The sequence below is a fragment of the Pelophylax lessonae genome, assembly GCF_965119305.1.
Source record: "Pelophylax lessonae genome assembly, chromosome: 12".
NCBI classification, from domain to species: domain Eukaryota; kingdom Metazoa; phylum Chordata; class Amphibia; order Anura; family Ranidae; genus Pelophylax; species Pelophylax lessonae.
The window spans coordinates 196,972,149-196,991,765 of record NC_138779.1 but is presented as its reverse complement, the minus strand read 5'-3'; the positions used below and the strand labels follow the sequence as shown (position 1 = coordinate 196,991,765).

At 42.3% G+C, this 19,617-nt stretch overlaps 1 protein-coding gene across 1 annotated transcript in view; it reads right to left on the bottom strand.

Moving 5' to 3' along the window:
* Nucleotides 1–19,617, bottom strand: part of CADM4 (cell adhesion molecule 4) — a gene marked incomplete at its 5' end in the record, with an annotated part of 735,914 nt that overhangs the window by 93,104 nt on the left and 623,193 nt on the right. The window contains 3 exons of the mRNA XM_082274726.1: nucleotides 1,826–1,987; nucleotides 13,413–13,547; nucleotides 15,838–15,990. Of these exons, the coding sequence (XP_082130852.1) occupies nucleotides 1,826–1,987; nucleotides 13,413–13,547; nucleotides 15,838–15,990 (450 nt within the window). The remainder of the gene's footprint in view (nucleotides 1–1,825; nucleotides 1,988–13,412; nucleotides 13,548–15,837; nucleotides 15,991–19,617) is intronic.

The window sequence follows — 19,617 nt, the reverse complement described above, 5'->3', positions numbered from 1 at the left end:
AGGCATATTTGCAGAGGAACGTTTGCAGGCTGAAAAAAATAAAAATAAAAAATCACAAATTAGTTTCTGAGATGAGCTTTCAGGCAGAAAAGAAGGCTCGCCATGCGTAAATGTACCTAAACGCGGTGTTTGGGAGCATTAAGCAGTTTCAAGTGTGCAATGATTATAGTGAAAAATGAGCATAGGGGAATGTTTTGGAAAAAAAACGATATTATCAAAGCAAATTATATTATATTATATTATTATTAATTATATTATAAAAGCAAATACTCATAAACATAAACTCTTGTAAAATACAAGCCATTTTTTCAGCAGCCTAGTGTGCATGGACCCTAAAGATTTAACCTTCATAAAAGAAATATCCTAAAAGTCATCTGAACCCAATAGACTAATTCAACCACTGAATTTTTTATTTTTTTGTGCTCTTTTTTTTTTTTTAGAATGGTTTGTGTCTTTACACAATTGCCACAATATTTAATTACTACAATATTTTTATGTCTATCAAACTACACTATATGGTCCCCTCTAAATTATGGATTTTGGGTGTTTCTAGTGAAACTTCAGCTCTGGAAGATTTTACCCCCTTCATGACAAGGTCATTTTTTGCTGATTGGCACTGCTCTACTTTATGTGGCAATTGCGCATTCATGCAACACTGTACCCAAACAAAATTGATATAATTTTTTTTCACATATATAGAGCTTTCTTTTGGTGGTATTTGATCACCACTGTTTATTGTTTTTTTTTTGCAATATAAATTAAAAAAGAAAGTATACACTGTGTCTGTACTATTGATACTGGCTGGGAAGGGATAACATCTAGGGTGATCGAGGGGTTAAATATGTGCCTAATTATTTGTAATGTGTGTAGACTGCACTGCTTTTTACCAATGATCTCACCCTCTATACAGAGCTCTGGGCTGTGAATACACAGCTGATCAGCAGGTCCTGGCCATAAATCATTGGCCGGTACTTGCCGACAGTCTCCTACTGTGTACAATCACAGCGGGAACCGCCGTGCGCCCTAAACCTGTAAGTAGGCAGCGACGTACCAGCAGTACATTGCGAGTGGGCAGGTGTTAAGTGGTTAAAGCTATGGAAAACAAAAATTTCTCGAAATGAACAGTTTGGGGAAGACCCTTTTCTGTTTTAATATGTCTATTCCAGTATGTGAATACCCCTGTGCACAAACCCAGCTCCATAAAGACATGGTTTAACCAGTTTGATGTGAAGGAACTCAAGTTGCCATCGCAGAACCCAGATGTCAACCCCTTCTGCTTTGGGATGAATTGAAATTAAGATTGGTTTTCCCATCCAACATCATACCTGACCTCACAAATGCTCTTGCGGCTAAATGGGCACACATTTCCACAGACAAATCTTGTGGAAAGCCTTCCAAGAAGAGTCCAGACTTGTACAGTCACAAAGGGGTTTCTATCCTATACGAATGGCCATGGATTTGGAATAATATGTCCAACAAGATCTTATAGGTGTTGTGGTCAGATGTCCATAACATTCTGGCCATGTAGTGTATCTAGTAGGTTTTAGCTTGAGATATATATATATATATATATATATATATATATATATATAAGTCCTACAAGCAACATTTTTACCACATTTGAAAAGAAAGTCTGCCATAGAGTTGTATACTACCAAAGCTTCCCTGGGATTAGGCTGGTGCTGGAATCTACCCGTCTATAGATGTAATTAAGCATGTTTGGAAGATCTGAACATACATATTTTGGTTTTTCTTTTGGCAGTCGGTTTTAAGCCTGGGCTGTCTGAATCTAGCTCAGAACAATATAGTCAATAATTCTACTTACACTGAACATCCAGGACATACTGCGTCTGCTTTTTCTGCCCTTTAAGAGCTGGATGCGATGCCTCACAGGTGATGATCTCGCCATTGTCCCGCCTCTCCACAGGAAACGTGATCGTGTTTGTGATGCTGAAAGTCTTTATGTTCTCCTGTTTGCTGGTGACACCTATGAAAGCCAAAATGTAGATTTTATTATTTTTTTTCTTTCATTTTTCAACCTTCCCTAAAAAGATATGGCAGATGCAATCTAATTGGTTACTGTCAGTAACATTTCACTTCCACATTAGATAAGCTATCCCAAAGACAAAAACCTGAAAGTTCAAGACAAACTATTTTTACATTCTGAAAGGGGGTTAGAACCTCTTTGAATGAATTTGATTTATTATTTTTTTAAAGAGTCATTGAACATGATGGTTGAGATCCACGTTTATTTGCTAGTCAATTAAAGTACAGCTAACACATTTCGGAAGATTAAAGTACCCCCTTTCTTCAGAGCTCTTGAGGATCTCAGAATTCTGAAATTTGTGGTGGATCTGGCACCTGAGCTATATTTGCTTTCCTCAATGTGTACATGCCCCTGTAGGGCAGAAGAATATTTTACCCAACAGTCGAGACCTGAATACACTAGAGGAAATTTTCCATCACTTCCTGTTTGGGGGAAACCAAAATTAAACCTGGGCCACTTCATCCAAAAGTTATATTTTGCTGTAGCTGGAACATGTTGAGTAAGCCCCTGGCTTCATGCAGGTATTAGATATTTCAACCTATTGGCCAGTGTTCTGAAAAGAAGAGACATTGGAGGGCAGCTACCTATTTGTTGGAGCTCTGAAGATAAGAGGCATTGAAGGGCAACCACTGAGTGGCCAGAGCTCTGAAGAGAAGAGGCATTGGAGGGCAGCAACCCAATGGTTGGAGTTCTGAAGAGAAGCAACCCAATGGCTGGTGTTCTGAAAAGAAGAGGCATTGGAGAGCAGCAACCCATTGGCCAGAGCTCTGAAGAGAAGAGACATTGGAGAGCAGCAACCCATTGGCCAGAGCTCTGAGAGAAGAGGCATTGAGGGCAGCAATCCATTGGCTGAAGTAATTAAGAGAAGAGGTATTGGGAGGGCAGCAACCTATTGGCCGGAGCTCTGAAGAGAAGAGGCTTTGGAGAGCAGCAACTAATTGGCTGGAGCTCTGAAGAGAAGAGGCATTGAGGGCATCAACCTATTGGCCAGTGTTCTGAAAAGAAGAGACATTGGAGGGCAGCTACCTATTTGTTGGAACTCTGAAGATAAGAGGCATTGAAGGGCAACCACCCGATTGGCCAGAGCTCTGAAGAGAAGAGGCATTGGAGGGCAGCAACCCATTGGCCAGAGCTCTGAAGAGAAGAGGCATTGAAGGGCAGCAACCAATTGGCCAGTAATCTGAAAAGAAGAGGCATTGGAGGGCAGCAACCCATTGGCAAGAGCTCTGAAGAGAGGAGGCATTGGAGGGCAGCAACCCATTGGCCAGAGCTCTGAAGAGAAGAGGCATTGGAGGGCAGCAACCCATTGGCCAAAGCTCTGGAGAAAGGAGCCATTGGAGGGCAGCAACCCATTGGCCAGAGCTCTGAAAAGAAGAGACATTGGAGGGCAGAAACCCATTGGCTGGAGCTCTGAAGAGAAGAGGTATTGAAGGGCAGCAACCAATTGGCCAGTAATCTGAAAAGAAGAGGCATTGGAGGGCAGCATCCCCCTGACAGAAGCTCTGAAGAGAACAGGCATTGGGGGTTGAATATAGGTTTAACTGGATGGACTGATGTCTTTTTTCAACCTCACAAACTATGTAACTATGTCACACAAACTATGAGGATAGCAACCCATTGGCCGAAGCTCTGAAGAGACGTGGCATTGAAGGGCAGCAACTCATGTCAACTAAATTAAATTACTGTCAGATGTGCAAAAATTTGGTTACGGGCCACTGCAGATTCCAGGCTCATCTAAAACAGAACTCCAGCCAAAAGCAGTATAATAACATGAATAGCTTATCAAAAGATCAAATAATCAAACCAAATGTTGCTGCTATATTAACCTTCAATCCAGAGATTTCCCCCCACAGTATCTTGGGATTCTCTCAGCCTGGTTGAGAGCATCATTCAACTCCTTCATGGACCCACCCCAGCCTGTGACTGGACAGTGAAAGGAGAAACAGCACAGTGATGAGCTCATCTTCCTGTCACCCTGCTTTCTCCCCGTTTTAGTACATTAACGGATTGGCTCCTTATGCTGCTCCTTCCTTTCACACTTCAGCCCTGCTATACAGAGACTGCAAGAGGCAGATACCATTTAAAATTTAAAAAGCTGAGAGCTCAGATTCAACAAGGCTATGATCACCAAGGTAATGACAGTAACCCATAGCAACCAATTTACAAATCCTTCCCTTGTATGACTATAGCAGTCTAGTTGCTATGGGCTACCCTGCTCTGCCTTGAGAAGGCCTACCGGCATGGAGTACATGAGTCACCCCAGGGTTTATTGCGGCATAAAATAAACAGTTATCACTCATTTTCAGCCACATACATAAACAAAAAGCCAATCTCGTATGGAGGTGTTTTTATCGCACATTCCGGAGAGTAATTTCCAGTCAGAAAGGTGCGGTGACCTTGGGATTGGCCCGCATCCAGGCTGCCTGAACACATCTTGGCACAAATCTTAATTTTCTTTTGACAAGAAATAATTAATCCAACCAGACGGGTCAAATCTCACTCCTACTACTGGGTTAAATTTAGGATTTCCACCGAAATAAACAGATGCATAATGCATAAACATGAGCGCCCAGTCGTCTCCACAGGAAGCGGCCATCTTACATGTGGAGATTAATTATTAAGGTTTTTTTCGACTGTATACATGACCTTTTTGTCGCCCAGAAGCTGCGAGCGCTCATATTTCTTTCTGTATTTTTGTCTGTTTTTTGCATTATGTTATTTATGTGGAGCTACATCCAACAAGGCGCTGAGTGAGACCGGCTTTTTCCAGTTTTGATTTCGGTGCCTCTGAGTGGTTTTAACTTAAATCAGTGGCGACCCTCTCCTAGACAAACGGCAAAGGAACTTCACATCGATCGAAAACGCTGCACCCCGCAACAAAATCGCTTTCAAAGTAAAAACAGCTACGAGGGGATAAAAGGTTTTAAAGAGAAACATTGCTCATTTTCTTGTATCAAAGAAATTGCGGTGTAATGTGACTCCAGTGGTTTCACAATCCATGCAGCCCTTTCTAGTAAAAAATATAAATACTGTAAAGATTTAAAGCGTAACTCCACTTTTGTTGAGAAAAAAATATTCCCCTCTGGGTGATCTCTGTACATTGCAAGGATTATAACAACCATTGTTGCAGATTCCTACCCTTTGTTATTCTGAAGAAATACCTGTTTGTTACTCTGTGCTGAGTGAGTTTTAATGGGAGTGGTTTCATAATTATCAATCAGCTGTGCAGCTGTAGGGCTCGAATGAGGAAATCTGCTGGACCTGCATCCCTTTAGATGTGTTCCTTTTGGAAGTATCTCACCAAAAATTACATTTTTGTTGCAGGGGATGCCTGAAATCTGACTTGTATTTTAGGCAGACTTCTGTAAAATCAGTTATTTATTATTTATTAATATTAATTATTATTTCAGAGCGTGACTGTGCGGTCACGTGACCTCCTGCCGCTCTCTTCCCCAGATTCAAGGACTACAGTGGGAGGGGCTAAGTTGACAGTACAACAATCACGTGACTTCCTGCCTGAAGTCAGAGGGGAATCCCAGCCCCTCCCACTGTAGTCCTCAGATCGGGGTAGATAAGCAGCAGGAGGTCACAGGACTGCACAGTGGCACTCTGAAATAAATTATTTAGCAGCAACATTATTTAAAAACATTGAAAATGTGTATTACACCTTTTTATAGCACTGTCTGTAAAACCACTTTAAGGGCATGGAGTATCTATATTTGAAAGTTTTTTTGCTTGTTTTAGATTGATTAGGGAACCCTTGTCAGTTTGTTTTTTTGAATTTTATGGTATTGTCCCTTTCCGATCAGCAGGGGATTTATGAACAGATTCCCCTGATGAATCAGAGGCGACTGGTACAGATGTTATCAAAGTGCCCATTTATGTTTGCCCTCCCAGAGCATAACGGACTCATGTTAAGTCTAAGGGCAAGCAGATGTGACCACAGGAAGTCAGAGAAAATCTCTCCAAAGTGTAACAAATCCCCTCTTGCAAAGTTATCAGCAGAACAAGTGTCCACATTGGAAGATTTCCCCTTAATTATGGTTTTAGTGACAAGCAGAAATGTTGGATTTCCTATCACTTTCTGGCCTGGTGGCAATGGCCATGCAAACTGTGAGAGTGAAACTCCCAGACAGATCAAAGGGAACAAAGAACCTAACAGGAATTTTATCACTTCCCTGCTCAATCCAAAACAAAAAATAAATAAAAATGTAGCTATCAGTCCTGCTCTTTCAGCCCTTATATTATCATTAATTTATTCAGCTCATCTGGTCACATGATTGCTGATGAAGGGTAGGATCTGACTTCGGATTGACGGATCCTCCCCTTCAGAAGTGATCATGTGTCCAGATGAACTATATCATCAAAAACCACATGACCAATGCCTACGTTCTGGTTATGTTTGCAGTTCTGAAGCCAGAGTGGAGCAGCATAGGAATAGCATACAGACAGGGAGTTCTGGCTTCTTTGACTTTCTCCGTCTACATACTTGTACCAGTCCAATAATTCAAAGTAATGAAGACAGAAGGTTAGGTTGACAGCGATATGTCAACAATATTAGTCATCTTTTGTCTTTCAAGTCAAGTTTCCTTTAAGTCAGGACTGTTGTTCAGAATGAAGATCGCAAGTTATTTGTAGATAGACAGATAGATAGATAGCTAGATAGATATGTAGCCTGGTCGCACGGCTAGTATTGTTCAAACTGTTGTTTGTTATTAAAGTTCTACAAAGACAGTGACCTTTGAATTATGGGAGATATAGTTCCTGGAGGAGCCAGAACCATAGACTGCTATGCGAAAGGACTCTTTTCCCAGGGAGCGATGTGACTCGCGGAGCCTGCTGGGAGTGACTTTATAAAGGGGGGCGGGATCAACATTCGATCTCTTGCCTCGAGGACAGCGTGCTGTGAAGAGGAAGAGCTGCTGCGGATCGCAGAGGAGTAGGCCGGAGGCCTAGTAGTGGACACCAGAGCTGAGATGAGCGGTGTGTGTAGAAGAATCTCGGTAGTGTGACCGAGCGGAAGGACGCATGACAGGCCAAGATAGAGTCGCTGAGCAGAGCGGGGCCTGGTTGCAGCGCGGAGCGGAGCTCCCGGTATTGGGTGAGAGACATCCAGCATCTGTATCTGCATTTAGCACATATCTAGACTGAGTCAGGGCAGAACTGCTGAACTGTTTCAGTAGCAGGCCATACTGAGTTCTAAAATCTCCACTAGACACTGCAGTTATACATAGTGTGTGGTGAGCGAACAAGGCCTTAAGCTCTTTTATGCCTCGTTTCCACTGAGTGGTACGGTACGGTTCGGTTCAGTACGGTACGATTCGGTACGGTACACATTGCGTTTCCGCTGCCAATAGTACCCTTTTCATGATAGGCGTGGTGTAGCTGGTCACAGCAGGAAAGCTGTGATAGACGATTCTCTGTCAACCAATCAAAGTTCTGCAGAGTGTAGCTCCACCCAGTTGGTAATGTGCTTGGTACCCCAACGAAAGGGTACCAAAAAGTGGTACGGTACGGTTCGGAATTAGGGTACCATTCATAATGGAAACGGCATAAATAGCGTACCGTACCGAACCAGAAAGCTCAGTGGAAACGCGCCATTACAGTACCAGGTTGTTTGCCTATTGGAAAGCATCAAGATCTGTTTCTCGTTCATCTTTGTGGATTACAATTACTAACTACCTCAGGGATTACAGTTATTGGTCACCTTTACTTGGATTACAATTATTTTCCTTGGATTGCCTGAAAATTTCTTGCCGGTGAAGACTAGTGAGACCTCACTCTCCAGGGGACTTTTGCAATCTGGTGTAAAGTGGGCCCCCGTTAGTACACAGAGTGCACTCTGATATTTAGTTAGTATTGTTATACTGTTTATTCTACAGTTATTCTCTAAGTATGGTAAACCTTAATTTGTGGTCACTCTCCATCTACTTAAAAATCCAGTGTGTTTATAATACAGAATACAATCCCCTAGCATATATATATGTATGTATATACATTATATATGTGTGGTTTGTCTTCCAGATCCTGAGTGCTGAACCCTACTCAAGTTATTGGTTGGGGATTCAGGATCTACATTACTATTGACATTCTTGCATTATCTTTGATTTTGTTTGTACAGGCTGTAGGACCTAAAGTTTATGAGCACCTAACCTATATGGGCTGGTTGGAAATACCATTCCAAAACCATAGTCAATAATAATGAGCCTTTTATGGCTATAATAGCCTCCTGAGAAGGCTTTCCACAATATCTGGAGTGTCTCTGTGGGAATTTGAGCCCATTCAGACAAAGAAAAAAGGTATTTGTGAGGTCAGGTACTGATATTGAGCCAGATGATTTGGCTGGTCATCCCAAAAATGTTGTTCAGTAGGGTTGAGGCAGGCCACTCAAGTTTCTCCACACCAGAGCAGTGAAGACCATGTCTTTATGAAGCTGGCACAGTTATGCTAGAACAGAAATGAACCCCAAAATGTTACTACAAAATTGGACGGCTACAATTGTCCAAAATGTCTTGGTATGGTGTAGCATTACCCGTACCCTTCATTCGAAAAACCTCAATATTTGGAGGGGCGTCAACATACTTTTGGCCACATGGTGTATTTTGATACACGTAAAGAAAAATATTGTATCAACTGTGGCAATTACATTTACGCATGAACTTTGCTCTTTTTGGACTTTTGGATATTATCACTGTTCCAATTATGTGAATGTCCTAAATGCAGTAATAGAACCTAAAAATACTGGGTTTTTAGTATGATCGGATTTGGGCTACGTTTAATAAACCAAAAGTCTTTTGAAAGTAAGCATCACTTTAAGGAAATTAAGTTTTAGAGGCTAACTTTTGCTGCATTTCTTTTTCCTTGAGGATTAGCATTGGTTCTGGAAGGTTCCTGATGGCTCGGATCTGGCATAGAACATTCCATGTGTTTGGTAATGTAGAGATTGTGGCTTACGTCTCTGTCGGTATCTCTCTCCTCCATCTACTCCTTCATTATCTCCCTCCATATCACAGCGGCACAGACTCCCTGTATATCTCCCTATTTATAGCCGCATTTAGCCGTTCTCTACACATCACTGCCACCTTCTTATCTGCTGGAACTCTCTTTATATTTCTCTCTGCATCTCTCCGCCATTTCAATCACCCTGCAGCCACAATGAGTTCTGGATACAATTCTTATCATAAGAAGAGAGCTTGTACTCCTCTCCGTGCAACTTCAACAAATTCTTACTTCTCCCTGAGGGAGAGATCCTTCTTAGAAGTACAAAATGGCTGCCAAGCCAAAGTCCCAGAAACAGGAGAAATCACCTCACTTATTAGTTTGTCTTCCCCTCAAACAATCCTCACGCGGCCTTTTTTGAAGCAAAACAGTTCTAAGTCGCTGGAACTCCAGTACAATCCCTTTGTTTTTTTTTTTTGCAGCATGAAGTAACAAAGGCAAAAATCGCTAACGTTTTCAGGACAAAAAGTCTCGCTCTCACAGAGTAAACAATGAATTCCCACAACGCTTAAGTCCTGCCATTCATGTGGATGTTACTTTGACACGTACCACCTCCCTAAACTTTGTTGCAGACAAAGACCAGCCCTTCATAGAAACGATATTCCCTGATGGCAGTGGCCTCTTTCAGGAGGACAATGTGCCCTGCCACACTGCAGAAATAGTTCTAGAATGGTTTGAGGAATACGAGTTTGAGTCATTGACTTGGCCTCGCAGTTCTCCAGATCTCAATCCAATTGAGCATCTGTGGGATGTACTGGAAAAATAAGTTCAATCCATGGAGGTTCCACCTACAGAACTTAAAAGGATTTGCTACTGATGTCTTGGTGCCAGATACCAAAGCATACCTTCAAGTCTAGTGGCATCTATGCCTCAACGGGTCAAGGCTGTTTGGTGGCAAAAGGGGAACTACCTAATATTAGATAGGTGGCCATAAAGGTAAGGGTGATCGGTGTACGCACTATATGAGCAAGGAAGAGGAAGAGGAGTTTGTGCCTTGTCGAAATGTCAAAATAAACCTCATCATTGAGTGTTCAACTTCCAAGCCCTGTGCGTACCACCCTATCTTTTGGATTACACTTTATAAGCTCCAATTGGGGATATGAATATTGTGTGATTACTACATTCTTATTGGTACTCGTGTTGCCCCGGGAATATCAACCTACAGGTGTTTTAGCAAATTCCACTTTTCTTCCCCTCCTCCTTTTTCATTCACGGATGTCCATGTTTTCTATTATTTTCACTTCCCTGTGCACGGATTTATATCCCCTTGGGGCACTATCGCACTTATATTTAGGGACACACACTTTATGATGTATGGGGACAAAGAATTTTTCTCATTTTTTATTCCCTTCCCCTATACCGTATTTCCATCTCTAGGCACACCCCAAGTCTTGGACTAATACTTCCTTTATACCTTGCTGACCTCTAGCCATGAGAAATATGCATCCATGGCAGGTATGATGGGAATCCCTTACTTCACCTCCCTTCCCCCCCCCCCCCCCTTATCACTATAAGATCATCTGAACGCCTAACCACTCAACACAACTACATGTATATCTTTCTGTCTAATTAACTAATTCCAGGCATTTCATACTGACCTAGATGCCCATTAAGGACCGCTTAGGACCAATTTTGGATCACTGTGGTACCCACAGTCCTGCCGTCTACCAGCCACTCTCTATACTGTTTTCTTCCCCAGCGAATCATGTGTATGTGAGATTTGGCATTCCCTCTTTCGGTTCTATACCGTTTTAATCAACAGACCAGCTACCTTTATAGAAGGACTTCCTTTGGTAGGTACAGCTACTTGAAAAATTATTGACACTGTTTAGATAAACGGTATTCCTTTTGAATATGTCTTTATCTGCACTATACTAAATGGAATTTATCTGTATAGGTACAATTAGTGTATTGAACTCTGGTTGACCCCTGAAGAAGGGTGCTACACCCGAAATGCGTAGGGTCTGGTTCTCTCCACCAAGGGTCCTTAGGAGTCTTCTGTACAGAAACTGGTCTGTTATTGCATGCCTATTTTAATCCTCTGTATATCCAGCGTCTTGCTGGGTATATACAAATGGTCAATGTAAATGTTTTTTGATTTTTCTTATGTAATAAAATTGATATTTTTATACTTTTTTGGTCTAATTGTTTCAGTGCATTAGTGGCATACAAAGTCCCAAACCATTGGGGGTACCCCTTTTTGTATCTACACTTTATAAGCAAACAAGCGGACAGGACACCCCTCCAAATTATTGAGTTCCTGTGAAGTGCCTGTTAATGCAACACCAGAAAAAGATATTTTAAACAGATGTGTGACTTCCAGACGTGTAACTATGGAAAACAAAGTAGTTGAAGACAAATTTTCTATGAGTGAGAACGGTTTGGGGAAGGTTCTTTTCGGTTCCAGAATGACTGTGCCCTTGTGCACAAAGCCAGCTCCACAAAGATTTGGTTTGATGAGTTTGGTGTAGAGAAACTCAAGTGAACTGCACAAAGCCCTGACCTCAACCCTACTGAACATCTTTGGGATTAATTGGAACCCTGAGTGTGAGCCAGGCCTTCCTGGCCAACACAAGTTTTTGGCTGAACAGGTCCAAATTCCCACAGGCACACTCAAAAATCGTATGGAAAGCCTACCCAGACAAGAGGACTCTGTTTTAGTCATGGGGGGAGGGGGGCTCCAAATTATTAGCTATGGTGTTGGACTGCAGAGTCCAAAAATCTCATATACAGTATCTCACAAGAGTGAGTAAACCCTCACATTTTTTTAAATTTTTTATTATATCTTTTAATGTGACAACACTAAATAAATGATACTTTGCTACAATGTAAATTATGGAATGTACAACTTGTATAACAGTGTAAATTTGCTGTCCCCTCAAAATAACCCAACACACAGCCATTAATGTCTAAACCCTCTGCAACAAAAGTGAGTACACCCCTAAGTGAAAATGTCTAAATTGGGCCCAAAGTGTCAATATTTTGTGTGGCCATCATTTTCCAGCACTGCCTTATCCCTCTTGGGTATGGAGTTCACCAGAGCTTCACAGATTGCCGCTGGAGTCCTCTTCCACTCCTCCATGACGACATCATGGAGCTGGTGGATGTTAGAGACCTTTGCGCTCCTCCACCGTCCGTTTGAGGATGCCCCATAGATGCTCAGTAGGGTTTAGGACTGGAGACATGCTTGGCCAGTCCATCACCTTTATCCTCAGCTTCTTTAGCAAGGCAGTGGTCATCTTGGAGGTGTGTTTGGGGTCGTTATGTTGGAATACTGCCCTGAAGGGAGGGGATCATGCTCTGCTTCAGTATGTCACAGTACATGTTGGATTTCAGGGTTCCCTCAATGAACTGTAATTCCCCAGTGCTGGAAGCACTCATGTAGACTCCAGTGGCAACCTGTGAAGCTCTGGTGAACTCCCTGCCCAAGAGGGTTAAGGCAGTGCTGGAAAATAATGGTGGCCACACAAAATATTGACACCTTGGGCCCAATTTGGACGTTTTAACTTAGGGGTGTACTCACTTTTGTTGCCAGTGGTTTGGACATTAATGGCTGTGTGTTGAGTTATTTTGAGTGGACAGCAAATTTACACTGTTATACAAGCTGTACACTCACTACTTTACATTATAGCAAAGTGTAATTTCTTCAGTGTTGTCACATAAAAAGATATCATAAAATATTTACATTAAAATGTGAGGGGTGTACTCACTTTTGTGAGACACTGTAGGAGTAGTGGTCCTCTATGAACTTTTTGTCATATACTGTATATACTTTAGATTATAGGTATGCCACAAGAGAACAATACTGGACTTGTCGCATGTTCCCAGCCTTTGAAACTATTTAGATAACCTCAAACTGTTTTTGTGCCGGTTATTCTGATGGCACATTAATCTTGAAATGTTTTACTTGCATTTCAGCTGCAAAAAGTCAGGAATGGGCATTTTTAAAAATCTGAATCTCTATTTTTAATTTGTTGTCAGAGATAGGCGTTTGTACTGTTATTTTGTTGTATTTTTTTTTTCCCGGTCAAAGCAGTATCTGGTTTGGCTGTAAATGCCCCATGAAAACTGGTCTGTCTCTTGGCTAAGTTCACTGCTAAGCGACACCACCATTTAATTATTCTTTCAAGTTATTGACCTCCAACAGGAGATAAGTCAGCCCTACAACCCTAAGCTTCTGCTTGGACAGGACGCGAAAACAAGTAAATAATTACTAATCCCTGGGAGTGGATATTCAGATTGCTATGAATGCCTTTTGGTGACTGGTAGTTGTAGACAGACAAACATACAGTAAATTAAAGGCTAAGTGATTTTTTAAATACAATACTTAAAATGGAAATAATAAAACATAAGGCAATTCTCTTACCTTTGAGCTCCCTGCGGTCTCGGTACCAGCGTAGTGTGGCTTCTGGTTTCGTTCTGGGCGCTGAGCAAATAAGCTCCATCTGGCCCCCTTCCACTGCTTGCTCTTTTACTTCTACTTGTGGGTTTTCTGGAGGAACTGTGACAAACAAAAGCAACAACTGTGTATATCAGAGTTTCATTAAAAAACAAAAAAACCTGGCACCTAAAGAGTACAAGTTACACAATATAACAGCATGAACCACTCGGGATACCTTTAGTTTAGGTCAATGGTTTCTCCTTAGGGGGATTAAGGTGGTTTGGATCTCTCCCCAACTCAAGATACACAGGAGGATCGATGGATAGAAAATTCACTGCACAATTTGATGATCTGTAGTGTTTAAATCAATGACAGGGCCGCTACATGCCATGCAAACTACTTTGTACTCCAAAAGGTTTGTGGTTTATCCAACAGAACCTCTTTAACGCTTGTTTTGCAAAGGTGAGAACGGCTCCTTAAAGGGAATCTTCAGCCCAAAATAGAAAGTGCCCCCTGCCCACTTCTCTGCTCCACTACCTGTATGGCGGATTTTTTTTGGTTACTGTGAAGTATGGTGGTGGGGCATCATGGTTTGGGGCTGCTTTGCTGCATCAGGGCCTCACAGATTGCGATCATCCCAAAATGAATTCCCAAGTTTATGCAGGAGAAAGTAAGGCCATCGGTCTACCACAGGCATGTCCAACCTGCGGCCCGGAACCACAGGCAATGCGGCCCACTACCCCCTGACAATCTTTTCTTTTATTTGCTGGGGAGGAAGGAAGTCGGGTCGGAGGCACGGCCACAGCGGCTTTCAACTAACGGTAGGCAGAGGCTGCCTCGGGGGGGGTCGAGCATTTACAGTGTTTCGGACTCCTACCACCAGGAGCACTTCAAATCACTGAAGTGGTCATGGTAGTTAGAGTGGTCCTTTATTATCTCTCAGAAGTAGTAAACCTCTGTATACTGATTACATTTAATTTGATCGTCCTCTAGTTGTGTTAAATTAGTGCGGCGGGGGCGGGGCGGGAAGGGTGTGGCAGCGTTGTATTATTTATATATCTTAACTATAGTATATATTTTATATGCGGCCCGAGAAAATTTCTCTATACTCAATGTGGCCCAGAGAAGCCAAAGGGTTGGACACCCATGGTCTACCAGCTAAAGCTCAACAGAAGATGGGAGTTGCAACTGGACAATGACCCAAAGCATAGAAGTAAATCAACAACAGAATGGCTTAAACAGAAGAAAATACGCCTTCTGAAGTGGCCCAGTCAGAGTCCTGACCTCAAACTGATTGAGATGCTGTGGCATGACCTCAAGAAAGTGATTCACACCAGACATCCCAAGAATATTGCTGAACTGAAACAGTTCTGTAAAGAGGAATGGTCATGAATTACTCCTGACCGTTGTGCACGTCTGATCTGCAACTACAGGAAATGTTTGGTTGAAGTTATTGCTGCCAAAGGAAGTTCAACCAGTAATTAAATCCAAGGGTTCACATACTTTTTCCACCTGCACTGTGAATGTTTACATGGTGTGTTCAATAAAAACATGGCAACATTTCATTCTTGTTGTGACTTAGATGATGATGATCAGATCACATTTTATGACCAATTTGTGCAGAAATCCATATCATTCCAAAGGGTTCACATACTTTTTTTTGCAGCTGTATGTTTCACAAATCCCAGAAGGCCTTACTTACATTCTTAGAGGAGGAGGGGGCAGGCCTAATGGCACATTATTGGGTGGCTTGCTCCGGTGAACCCGGAAACAGCCAGCGGACCGCTCGATGACATCAGAAGCAACATGGTGGCGTGGGACAGAGCAGTGGCAGAGCATTCGAGGATCTCAGCGGGCCAATGCTGAATCAGTTGGATAGGTCAGTATCTGAATTAGCGAGAGTAAAAGGAGCAAAAACTGGGGGCAGGGTTATTAGATGATTGGCTTTGAGCTGGCATAACACTAGTCGATTTTTAAACGAGTGTTCATACAGATATTTGTAAGAAAATTCTCAGTACATTCGCTGATTTGGCGAGTGTCTTTCAAAAGTTCTTCAAAATGTTGTTTGCTTTTAAAATTTGACACCCTATTGATCACCCGCACCACCAATTGAAAATCTTTACATATTTCTCCCCGCCTTTTACTGATCATTTACGCCTACTAAAATTCCCCATCTCCTAGAGATAATTATTTTCTCAACACTTACTAAATATAGCCACCTCCTGCTGAAAATTCCTGCCCCCTTATTTGCCCATGGTATGCCTATTTAATATTAATAGCGGCAAAAAGCAGCTCCAGAACCAATAAGGGAGGTGAGCTCCTTTCTCCACCCTACCACTAGAGGGCACCACCTGAGGCAAAGTCCTTACCTCATGGCAGGAACAGTCCAGAGAGCAGTTTAAGATCTTACCAAGCACAGTGAGAGTGGCAATCTGGTGGTGTGTGTCCTCCGTGTACAGCTGGCAGAAATAACCACCTTCATCGTCCAACTTGGCATTGGACAAATGGATCTTGACCAGTTTTGGCGTGAAATCAACAAGCTGAAACCGCTCGTCTCTCAAAGCTGCAGAGAGGTGACAAGAAAAGAAAAAAAATGATGGATAAAGAGAGCAAGAGATAATGTAAGTGTTGCCATTATAAAATTTTATCAGACTCCTGCGTGGATGCCCATGGAGTTTATCCAATAAGAACCTTGGCCAGAGTCTTAAATCCATCACACCTACCGGCGCTCATACACGTACAGATTAGCAGGCAGACTTTACATTAAACCTAGCAATGATGTGAGACGGGCACTCAAACCAGAAACCGATACAAACACATTCAGATATTAACTGTTAGCAAAATAACATTGCTTGGGCACTGGATATATGAGTTGATCCCATTTGGCATTCTCCATGGATGGCAATGACTATAAATGAGGAAAATCTATTTGCAACTTGTCAAATCATTAGCAGATTTGCAAAACTAATAATATACAGGCAATTAAGAAAAATCTACTTGAGTGTGCAAATGCAGCCAGTACATACATAAGGTCATGGAAAACATAGGGTGCCATGATACATAAAACAAAAAGACGCACACAATCCACAGGACCTTTGGTGGATCAGTCATGGGAGCATGAGCTTATTTAATATTAAAATAATAAACATTTAATTACAAATAATATTTATCAATATACAATAATAATAATAATCATAAAAAATATACAAATAATATTTATTAATATACAATAATAATAATCATAAAAAATAAATTCACTGGTTTCTTGGTTGATTGACTAGTTCCACTGATGATTCGTTGGAAACCTACTGAACAATAAGTCCACGCCTGCTTCTGCCCAGTTAGATGCCAACTCCACTTGTCAAGGCTTATAGATGACTACCGACGTGCTACTTTTTCAGCCATGAAAGAAAAACATTAAAAAAAAAGTCCATCCTCAAAACCGGAAGTCTTCAAACTTTCGAAACTGAGATCCAGTTTACTGTCCTTCAAAATTTAGGGGGCCAGACTATGGGCAGTGGGAGCAGAAAATGCCCCATTATTGGCTTTAGTGGAAGGAATGGTGCCCAATAATTAGTGCCACCTGGAGGAATAGTGCCCCATGGGCTGGATGAAGGAAAACAAAGGCCTGCATCTGGCCCCAGGGTCGCAGTTTGGAGACCACTGCTCAAAACCATCTCAGAGGTATAGTGGTCATAGCTGGTAGCTCTATATGTACGGTGCACGTTAAAGGTATGAAGGCTCTAAATCCTTTAAAGCCTACCTCTATCCAAAACCTTTTTGATTCCATACAATAGAGAAGTGTTAAATCGCATCAGATTTTTGGCTGACTGTTCTGTTAAGGATGGATTTTTCCCTCACTTCCTCTCCTTGAGACACTACAGAAACCCAGTGGAAGTCTCTCCAAACTAAGGGGTGTTGCCACAAAAACAGGTGTCCGTATTAAAACATCTCCCCTGTTTTGGTGACAACTGTAGAATTTTGGAGTTCCTTTAATTTTCTCTCAGGTAAAATGGTCCTTGTAGGTACTTAACAGTGAATTTCATCTTTCTAACCATATTTTCATGGTACACCCATATTTAGGGGTGTAACATAAAACATAGACACAGTCTGGAGCCCCCCCCCACCAACCAATCCACAGAATCTTGGGGTTCCCCTCTCTGCCAACTCCTGCCATTATTTGAATCTTGATGTATGCATACAGAACTGCATTAATTTGTGTATTTTTCTAGAAAACCACCTTAAAGTGGACCTCCACTCACTGGATGCACTGGGAATCCAGGCGTCTCCCCCTGCCCCCCCCCCCCAATAAAAAAAAAAAAAAAATTTTCTTTGCCCGCCCCACCCCCCTAACCTGCTATTCTCGCTTAGGTGACAATGACATCCCCAGCCCTTTAAAGCCTCCTGGAATATGTACATCACATAGGCTCCATTTTCCATTCACAACAACCAGAGGAGGATGGGTCTGGTGTGCGTGTGTGTCATCAGGGAGCCAGGCTGCCTGAACCCTGGGTTCCCAAGAGCTTTGAAGCTTTGAAGCTTCCAGGAATATTCACATTTCCACTCTCCATTTGCAGTTGGTAGAAGAAAGCGGGTCTGAAACGCGTCATCAGGAGGCCAGGCTGCCTGAACCCTGATGACCCCAGCACTTTGAAGCCTCTGGAGATATGTACATCACATATCGCAGGAGGCTCCATTTTCCATTCACAATGGCCAAAGGAGGATGGGTCTGGTTCGTGTCATCAGGGAGCCAGGCTTATGTGAACCCTGATGACCCCAGCACTTTGAAGCCTCCAGGGATATGTACATCACATATCCCAGGATGCTTCACTTTCCATTTACAGCAGCCAGAGGAGAGCAAGCCTGATGAATGTAATCAGGGGGGGGGGGGGGGCAGGCAGCCTGAACCAGGAAGAGGCACCTGGCACCCGATGGTGTCAGGAGTAAAGATGGAGACATGGGACTTGGGCTGTGGCAGCAGCACAGCAGATCACAGCAGGACAATGCTGGATCTGCTGGGAAGGCAAGTGCATGAATTGAGGAAAATCCGGGTAAGAGGTGGGAAAAAAGGCAGGGGCCAACTGAAGTTCTTCCTTAAAATTTCTTGTCCGCATTTTTCCTTTTCTACACAACTACCCTTTAACAAACAGGAACACTTATGCAAATAACTTTTGCTTCTAAAAATGTTGATTCTCCCCTCCATTTTCTAATCTTCAAAGAAGAAAACATCAGAGCAACAGCATAGTAAGGGAAAATAAGGTGGTGGATTGTCTGAGGACATTATATGCATGTGTACACAATCTGAATACCCCATGCCATCTCCAGTCTATGAAAGCGATAATGAGTAATAATAATCATATGGAGAGAGGAAGCTTTCCTTCGTAAGTGAGACCTTCCTTCCCTCCTTTGCTGCCTTTGAATTGAAACTGCAGATGTCTGGTTAAAATTAGAAGTGGATAGGAGCGCCTGAATCGCACGAGGGAGGTGGTATCATTATGTTTAACTGTAACGTTTAACTTCCCCCAGTCTTCTCTCCCCATCATCTCCTCTTCCTTCTTCCTCCAGTTATAAAATTCTTAATGAGCGAGGTAGATGAAGCCTTGTCACAAAAGGTACACACATAGAAGGAGTGTTTGAATTGTTGCGTCCCAGTGACACAGACCTCATGCAAGCTTATTTTATAACAATACATAAAGCTTGAAAGCCATTTAAGCAGACAATTAATGCTCTATAAGTGCCACCAACTTACTGCAAGGCGGGTTTCTTTGATATCTGACTATAGCAGTTGGTCTGTTTCGCTACGCTATAGCAAATTGCACCAATTAGGACTGCAGTTAATGGCAGATTAATATTAGAGCGATCTTACTAAATTCCTCTTCTCAAATCAAAGTTACATTATATCGCTAAATGTTTGTTGACACCTGACCTTCACACCTACACTATATAGACACCCCTCCAAATTATTGGGTTCAGGTGTTTCCAGAGAAGGGTACTGTCATTAGGTTGTACCCCCCCCCCCCCCTTGACATCTAAATCCTTTGAGATACCTCTAAGGCAGGGTGGGCTAGCATTTTATATCAGGGTCTAGTCCTTGGCATTAGTGGAGCAATGTGAATAGAAGGGTGCTGGTCACTTTTTGATGCAAGAAATGGAGTGTACTGACTCTTACTCAACATTCCTGGGAGGGTGG